Genomic DNA, 8,703 nt, shown 5'->3' with positions numbered 1-8,703 from the left:
GGTGTGTTCCCGTTTCGACAAAAACACAGCAGTTAAGTAGCCTAATCATTTTGTGTCTGTTATTGCTCCATAAGGGATCTTAATAGATGTCATCATGACGTGATCGTACTTCTAAGCTTGAAACTGACTGTTCCCACGGTTGTGAATGTATCACATGCGCGCATATCTGTTTTTAAGAGGATAAACAAAGTGCATGAACCAGCAGCAGCAGCAGCAGGTCGCATTCAGGTAGCGTTAATTCTCTCTGACCTTATTTCAGTGAATTTACGTGCTATGACGGTGTTTCGCATATTAACCTCTGATGGATAGAGCGTGTTAGACATTAAAGTCGCTCGGTGAGTAAGCTATGGCAGCATTGGCCACGGCTAAGGTTCATTTTGGAATTTGTTAGACGTCAGCCTTGGCAATTGTAGCTAGCTAACATGCTAACTGTTACTCTGGTGGGGTTTTCTTTTACGGAGGTATTTTGACAGCTTACTTGTTCACTTCAGTTGATTGTATAATGTCGTTAGCTAACGTTACATCGACATTGACAGTAACTTCTCCCCTGCCAATATATTACTAATGTTAACTGCCTTCGCTCTAACTTAAAGTTCACAGGCCTAAACGTTAGCACTATTAGCGTTAGCGTAATGCCCGTCTCAACCAGCAGATATTCTACCAGCCATTAGCGTTATCATTTAAGAAGGTAACGTTATGACTGACAGTTGACACGTCTGTTATATTATCTGAGCCTTTTGACAATCAAAACAGAACTTTTTGCAGACAATTGGAAGGGAAACGTGAAATATTTCTTAAATGATTGGATTGACAGAGCTGAGTGAGAATTTTCTGACTGAGAAATAAGAATCAGCGTGTCCCCTATATTCAAGCAGCAGAGACGATAACGTCCATCCCAGTGCCCCATAGCCCAAGCTGCTGTCTTCAGAGCTCTTATTTTATACGACCAACAGTCATAAATGTCTCCGAAAACCAGCTACATTTACATTTGAGAAGCTGGAACCAAATACTTTTGTTGCCGATTCATTATCTATTGATCCACTAATTGATTAGTTGACTAATCATAGCAGCTCTGCTCTCCTATCACTGTTGACTCATTTAACACTGCTTTCCATTGGTTCCATAGCTATGAGTCAATCATTGAACTCGGGTATGGATGGACTGTGAACAGACCCAGCTGACAGTGTGAATCACAGACTGTTCCTGTGTTTTCCAGGTGTGACTATGGGAAAGTCTTTTTCCCACCTCACTAAGCAGACGGGCCAGGATGACGGCCAGGAGAGCCTCACCTCTCCTCTGGAGGACTCTCAGACTGAGGACGGAAAGGGTGGAGACGTCTCCCAGTTTCCTTATGTGGAGTTCACAGGACGCGACAGTGTGACATGTCCCACATGTCAGGGCACCGGGAGGATCCCCAGAGGTAACACTACTGTGTACACAGTCAGGGTGGGGGTAGTCTAAATGTTAGTTAGCTGTCTGTCTTCCATAGTCGTATGATTTTACAGTATCCAGTGGTAATCCTTCAGTAAAGCAGGGGGATGACGTACAAAAGGCTTTCATTGCACCACAGACTTCGTTTCCAAAACAGTTCAGTGACTCATCATTGATTGTTGCCTGTGTTTCAGGGCAAGAAAATCAACTTGTGGCATTGATTCCATACAGTGACCAAAGGCTGCGACCCAGGAGGACGTGAGTGCTGTTATGTGTGTGTCCTGTTATCTGTGTGTCCTGTTATCTGTGTGTGTCCTGTTGTCTGTGTGTTATCTGTGTGTGTCCTGTTATCTGTGTGTGTCCTGTTGTCTGTGTGTGTCCTGTTGTCTGTGTGTGTCCTGTTGTCTGTGTGTGTGTGTCCTGTTGTCTGTGTGTCCTGTTGTGTGTGTGTGTGTGTGTGTGTGTGTCCTGTTATCCGTGTGTCTCCTCAGCACTGTTACACAGAGCCACTGACTTGGTTCAGTTACAACTTTACATCTTTCAGGATTTGCATGTGTATGTAACGTTGAATTAAATACACACACACATAGTTTAGCTATCATACTCAAACATGTGTTTTGGCGTAGTAACCTTTTTTTAATATACAAAACATATAGTGATTGTCTGGAGTGTGTGCATTGTTCTCAGATAACTGTCCAGCTCTCAAGTACGATGTTATACTGCCATTCTAAATTTAGATGCATTGTCATTCAATAAACTACACGGATTTTTTTTTTTTTTAACGAGGAGCGGAAGAAAGAATTAATGGGAAACGAAACAACACATTTAAAAAAAGGCTTTTCAATTTCCTCTCGATACATGAAAGTTTGTGCAGTATACCAAACCTGGCAACCTCACTGTGTCAACAAGACTCCAAGAAGCCGCTCACAGTCACTGCACCGGATGTATTCAACATTAATTAATTCAAGCATGTAACTGACACATTCACATTTATTGTATTGTATCTATTAAAGAAACCAGATGCGGTGTATTGTTAGTGAGCTATAGAAGTGTTGAGAGGTGTATTTCTGAACTTACACAGAACCAGGCTAGCTGTTCCCCTCTGCTTCCAGTCTTTATGCTAAGCTAGGCTATCTATGCCCTGACTCCAGCTCCATACTGAACACACAGACGAAAGATTCACAACCATCTTCTCATCTCCCTCTTAAGAAAGGAAGAATTTCACAAATCGTCCTTTAATGCTGAGCTTCTTAGCCACTACATCGTGAAGTCGTTTTTGATATAACCACATGACTCCTAATTAATCCACTTACTGTTTCCCACTAGCCAAGGTTTCAAATAGTATTGTCTGTTCATAACTTGAAGCAGAAACTTCTTCCCATTTAAAAACCCAGCCCCCTCTGTGTTGATGCGTAGGGCTCTGGGTAATACCTGGCAACACTGTAAATTCAACCTGGCTCATCATTTTCTGCAACGCAAAGTGACATCATTGAGCAAAGCACTGCATTGGTCAGTCCATGACATCCCAGCGCACACTGCTGTCGATCAGCATTCATGTGAAGAGGTTCCACTCTTTACCTGGTTGTCAAGATGGATGATAAAAGAGTGATTTATGCTGCTGTAAACAATCCCATTCATCTGTAGCGTGATGTGACAGAGCACCAATATTCTCTAATTAGATTAGGATATTCAAGTATGGATAAAGCTCTGTTACATCGTGTAGTTGTGTGTTTTAGTAATGAATCCCGTGATTGTCTTGTCCTCAGGAAGTTGTATGTGTCAGCGTCAGTGGTGGTCTGCCTGTTGCTGTCCAGTCTGGCTGTGTTCTTCCTCTTCCCTCGCTCCATCGATGTGTCCTACGTCGGAGTGAAATCTGTTTTTGTCAGCTACGACCAAGAGAAACGCAGCGTCTATCTCAACATCACGGTGAGCTTCATCTCAAGTCATCCAACAGCACTAGTGTAAATCATGAGTAGTGGTGATCAATACAAACAGCAAATACAATAAGGACAGAGAATGCATTAGACATCCATCTGAAGTATCCATTGTTGAAAACCCTCCACACACAAGAGCGTCATTTCCAAAGTTATCTCTGCTGCCCCCTTGCAGATAAAGGGTTAATAACCTGGTTGTTTGGTTATAGGTGCAGATAGTTTCGATGTCACAGGATAAACGGTGCAGTCTGCTGAGGATCATTAAATGCACAATGATTGGATTAAAGGGCTCACTAGGGCCGGCTATTAACTTAATGTTTCCAGAATTGATCTGAAAGTAAAACAACACGTATAACTCAAACTTTCAGTCAGTGCTTACCTCCTTTATGTGGGCGTATTCCTAACATCAGAGGTGACATCAGCATTCTTATAATGAAAACATGGAGAAATAGCTAATAATACAGAAACCATGTCTGTCATGTCGAAATGTGCTTTAAGCTGACTTGGTAGTTGCGAGAGATGTAAAACAGATTTTATATTTTCATCGTGATTTTAATGAATTATGATATTAATTTCAGGTTGTTTCATTCAACACTAGTTTAGCTTTCAGATTGTATGACATACTTCATCAAACATTAAAAGAGACCCGTTTGTCAACAGAAATGATTCAACTTTATTGATTTATGTCGTGTCTTTTGTGTAAAGTTGCAATACAAGGTTCTTAACAATACAATAGAAATACACCAACGCAATGAACATAACACAGAAAAAAGATGAACATATATATATATGTGTGTTAAGATCTCTTTTAAAGGTCTTTACAGACAGGTATGCCCTCAGCTCTTCTAGCAAGATTTAACATTTCTTTACTTGAAGTTTAGCATTTTGAGCCATATTTAAATTTGGTGCACAGCATCTCTCTCTGATCATTAAAACCAAGGTCTTGTGTTTGTCCAGTTGCAAGAAATCACTGCTAGAAGTATAAAACGTATCAATACTCATAAACTCAATGTTGGTTCTCCTGCAGAACACTCTCAACATCACCAACAACAACTACTACTCAGTGGAGGTGGCCAACATCACAGCTCAGGTGCAGTTTGCCAAAACGGTGATCGGTAAATCTCGCATCAGCAACATGACTGCCATCAGTCCTCTGGACATGAAGCAGGTACAGTGTCTGGTCATCACTTCACCATTCCTCTGGATGGACACAACTCTCACTCCATTTCTGTTTGCAGGTAGACTACATGGTCTCCACCACCATTGCAGATGAGATGAACTACATGTAGTAAGTACTGCTACAAGGTTCCTTTACATGTCATTTTACAACACAGGGTTGCACAATGACATGTCAATTCACACTACAGAAACAGAACGTATACAAATATTTTAATTATAATAGAAATAAAATAAAACAATATATACAGCAAATACAAATATAGCTGGAGAGACTTTGGTTTATAGTTTAAGGCCGGCTTTTAGTGCAGTTTACACGTTTGCATATTATATCGTTGGTATAAGAGTAGCCTAATGTGTGTTAGAGCGACAGAGAGAGAGAGAAGCAGACCGGGATAAATGATTACTGAAGTACTTGTCATTTACATTGGCAGATAGCCACGGTGGAGCTCCACCGAACACTCCTAATGCACAAGCTTTATTTCTATCATTGTATTTATTTCATATTGTCTGTTTTCAGTTTTCTAGCCTGTTGTGACCTGTTGCCTTTTGGGAAAGTGTTTTGTCCAGCGTTGCTACAGTGTAATACACAAGTGCTTGAGATGTTCCTTCGTGTGAGAATGATGCTCGTTCACCGAGGTCCCCTGCAGCAGGAGTGTGTCTGCCATGTGTTCTATGTAAATTAACTGAAGTTGCACCGTGACTCCTAAACCAGGATGTGACTGCTGTGTCCCGCTACACCGCTATTAGCTAATCCGTCAAAGATGTTTGCCATCATTTAGAAATAGTGTCTCTATTTCATGTTGGCCTTTTGCACGACAGGACCAGCCCATCATCTAGAGTGTGAACCTGTAAAACCACATAAAGTCTGGGTTCCACTCTTCTGCTTTTACAAACTCTCTTTAAGATGCGAGTGGAGATGTGTGGGCTTTCCAGCCCTAGTCCTGACTTGTTTACAAATCACTTGGTTCACGTTCTCTGGCTCCTTCTTCGTTGGCTTTGAAACTAAAGAATCACCAAATAGGTACATTTGCATTCTTTTTGCCAACCTTTCCTGCTGCAGTTGGAGCTACATGGGAAACGAATAGGACTCTACCAAATAGTTGGAAGTGTCAATCATAAGGATAACATTTAAAGTATTATTGTGAATAACTTACATAAACATTACGTGCAATAGTCCAGCGGCTTCCAGCATCTCTTCCTCTTTATCTCTCAAACAGCGAGCAGCACTCTAAATAGTGAGTAGGAGCGACAAACAAATCTCTAAGCTGAGTACAACCAACAGTCCAAACCCCTTTACTGTCCTATAGGACGGAGACGTTGTTCAACTGAGTGGTTGGCACACACTCCGAGTCAGAATATAGCCTGTATATTACAACACACACTATCTCAGTCCTGATCTAAAGTCATGTGTTCATTGGTCCACCCTACATATTAACCAGCACCTGTTTTATCTTCCAGTGACTACTGCACTCTCCAAACCATCAAGGTCCACAACATCGGTGTCATGATGCAGTGAGTTGTGTTGTATTCTAGCACTCTAAACATGTGAGTTCACTGTGTGTGTGTGTGTGTGTGTGTGTGTGTGTGTGTGTGAGAGAGAGGCTTCACCTCGTCCCCTCCACTCTGTGCAGAGTGACCGTCACCACCACATACTTTGGTCATGCGGAGCAGGTGTCTCAGGAGATGTACCAGTACGTGGACTGTGGAGGGAACACCACGTCTGTCAGAGGGATGACTCAGCCGTTTAGGGTCCCACATCCTGCTGAGTAACCCCCCCCCCCCCCCCCCTCTCTTCCACCTGCAGTGTCACGATGCAGCAGTTATTTACTTCAATACAAATACTAGAAGAAAGCCACACTAAGACAAGACAATGATGTTGTTTATTCTGGAAGCATTCAGCAAAGAGAAAACAATCGACAGTAGTAATATTACTTACATTACGCTTAATCATTTTAAGATGCTAGACAGTTATCGCACAACACGTTTCTTATTGTCACCACATATAGTGTGTGTCTCAAAAACAGTTACAGGAGTACTGTCTCCTAGTTAGCAGATTCATACCTCATAATTATAAGATCTGTATCTTGCAATTACTATAAAACAATTATGTTAATAATAATGGATTAATGATGAATGTTTACATAGATAATTGCAAGATGAGTATCTCGTTATTACAAGAAAGGTTTTTAATAATTCTGAAATACGGATCTCGATAAAGCTGCTCTTTCCTGCCTCACATGACGAATATATAGTTCTTATTATTTGGTATTGGATTTGATTTTTTCCAACAGTGTTGAAGTGGCATCATCATCTTATTGTGACAACACTAATTAATATATTCCACTCCATCAAAATCTCAGATTCACACAAGAGGAGGGAACAAAAAGGACATTTGTTAAAATAATAACTGTAGATTTGAAAACTTGATGAAGGTATTTCACTACATACCAAACAATTATGCACTTTATAAGTATATTTCAATAGCACACTTTATCAGTGTTCCTCCACCACCGCGTGTTAGGCTCTATGAAGAGGGATCCACAAAGAGTGGTGTTATTACATGGTAACAACATTCAGATACTGCGCCATCTGATTCTGAAATCGGCTCATGTTTTACACTGTTCCTCTCTGACTGCACTGTCTGCATTGAGTTTGTATGATCTGCTGACTTACCTACTTAGTTGCCGGGTGCTCATAGTTATAGTTTATACATTGCTTGTTGTTCATACATGTTTTTGTCTTAAACTTTATAATGAATTGAAAGAAGTGGAGATTCCTCTTGGTCACTAAGCTTCTAGCACCACTTTTCACAAGGATGACATTCAGAGTCACTTTCTGATGCGACAGGCTGAACTGCTCCTCAGACAGAGAACAATATAGATATGCACGACATTAAGGCGGCACTGGGGGTGGAAAGAGCATGAAGTACAAGCAGTTGCTCTTTAATAAAAGGGTTTGTCACTTTAGAGGGTCCTCGACCCATTTCTGTACTAACTCTGTTATGCTCATCTGTACCTCAGTCAAATTTACTTAAAGAGTTACTAAATGTGTTGTTTTGATGGTTTCAGGTCCAGATTTTGACATTTAAGTCCACAGTAGTAGTAGTTGTCTATTTTAATCCGATTTCTGAATATTTATTGTATTTAACACGTTAGCAACAATGCAGACCACCGAAGCCTTGTGGTTGATCGATCATGAAGGGCCGTTTATTTTTTTTAAGGATTGTTATTGGTAGCAGTTGTAGTATCTTTCTAACCTTTGGTGAATGAAGCATTATATTCGGCTCTCTCTACCCTGCACATCTGATCAATCAGAGTTCAGCTGATTTGCACATGATGCTGATTCCTAGACATGCTGGTCTCCTTTTTGTACCTCACATAAATATGACAAATGAATATTTTGTCCAACATTTCACGTAATGTATTTTTTCAATTTATATATATATATATATATTTTCATCTTCGACCAAAATTCATCCAGTTTTGTATCAAATTATTGTATTTTAAATTTGAAAAACATCGTGGGTATCTAGACTGTTGCATGATTTATGTCCATCTCCTGTAAATACTTGTCGTCATAATATCATTCCTGCAAGCTCTGATGGTTGGGAAGCTAGACTACAGCTGTAACGCTCGTATGGAGTGGGATTTAAAGAGAAGCACACTTTTTTATCCTAACATGCACCTTAACAGTCAATATTAACATTTCACTTTTGGAAAGCTATTTTAGACTCCTACCTCTAATGTCATTTCAAACATTTTGTTGGTCATTACTCATTGTGACTTTTTTTGTGAGAGCATGAATAAAGTTTTGAAACATGATTGTGTTTTTAATATATTTGTTTTTAATGTATTTATATATGCAAAGTATTAAAACCCCTTCATTTTTTCAAGTTTTGTTTCAGGCATATGCTGAAATTAAGTTCTTAAATCATCAATCTACTATAAAGATTAAACTTGTTTTATTAAAAAGAAGGGAAACAAATGAAATCTCACATTGACATAAGTACAAACCCTAAACGATGGCACCGTTTAGCTCAGGTGCCTTCCATTTCTCCTGATCACCGTTGACGTGTTTCTCCACCTTGATTTAAGGTGGAGCTCATTCGTACTCCTTTAGACACTGTTCACAAAAATTGTGATGTGCAAAGTAACTAAAG

The 8,703-nt window shown here is 40.1% G+C and overlaps 1 protein-coding gene across 1 annotated transcript; it reads left to right on the top strand.

Moving 5' to 3' along the window:
• The first annotated feature begins 210 nt into the window (after positions 1-210).
• tmem106bb (transmembrane protein 106Bb) lies at positions 211-8,336 on the top strand. The gene is made up of 8 exons (XM_079288342.1): positions 211-228; positions 1,217-1,420; positions 1,626-1,689; positions 3,198-3,357; positions 4,393-4,533; positions 4,604-4,653; positions 6,003-6,056; positions 6,176-8,336. Exons 2-8 carry the CDS (start codon positions 1,225-1,227, stop codon positions 6,312-6,314), a joined length of 804 nt encoding a protein of 267 aa, XP_079144468.1. The 5' UTR covers positions 211-228; positions 1,217-1,224; the 3' UTR covers positions 6,315-8,336.
• The last annotated feature ends 367 nt before the right edge of the window (positions 8,337-8,703 follow it).

This window comes from Melanostigma gelatinosum, assembly GCF_949748355.1.
Source record: "Melanostigma gelatinosum genome assembly, chromosome: 17".
Taxonomy (NCBI): domain Eukaryota; kingdom Metazoa; phylum Chordata; class Actinopteri; order Perciformes; family Zoarcidae; genus Melanostigma; species Melanostigma gelatinosum.
The sequence above is the reverse complement of the archived record's forward strand: the minus strand, read 5'-3'. Positions and strand labels throughout refer to the sequence as shown.

Excerpts from the sequence above, each read along its gene's own strand:
- tmem106bb (XM_079288342.1), top strand. The coding sequence starts at position 1,225 with ATGGGAAAGTCTTTTTCCCACCTCACTAAGCAGACGGGCCAGGATGAC. Across the intron at positions 4,534-4,603 it reads GTCCTCTGGACATGAAGCAG|GTAGACTACATGGTCTCCAC; the intron begins GTACAGTGTCTG and ends TTCTGTTTGCAG. Across the intron at positions 4,654-6,002 it reads GATGAGATGAACTACATGTA|TGACTACTGCACTCTCCAAA; the intron begins GTAAGTACTGCT and ends TTTATCTTCCAG.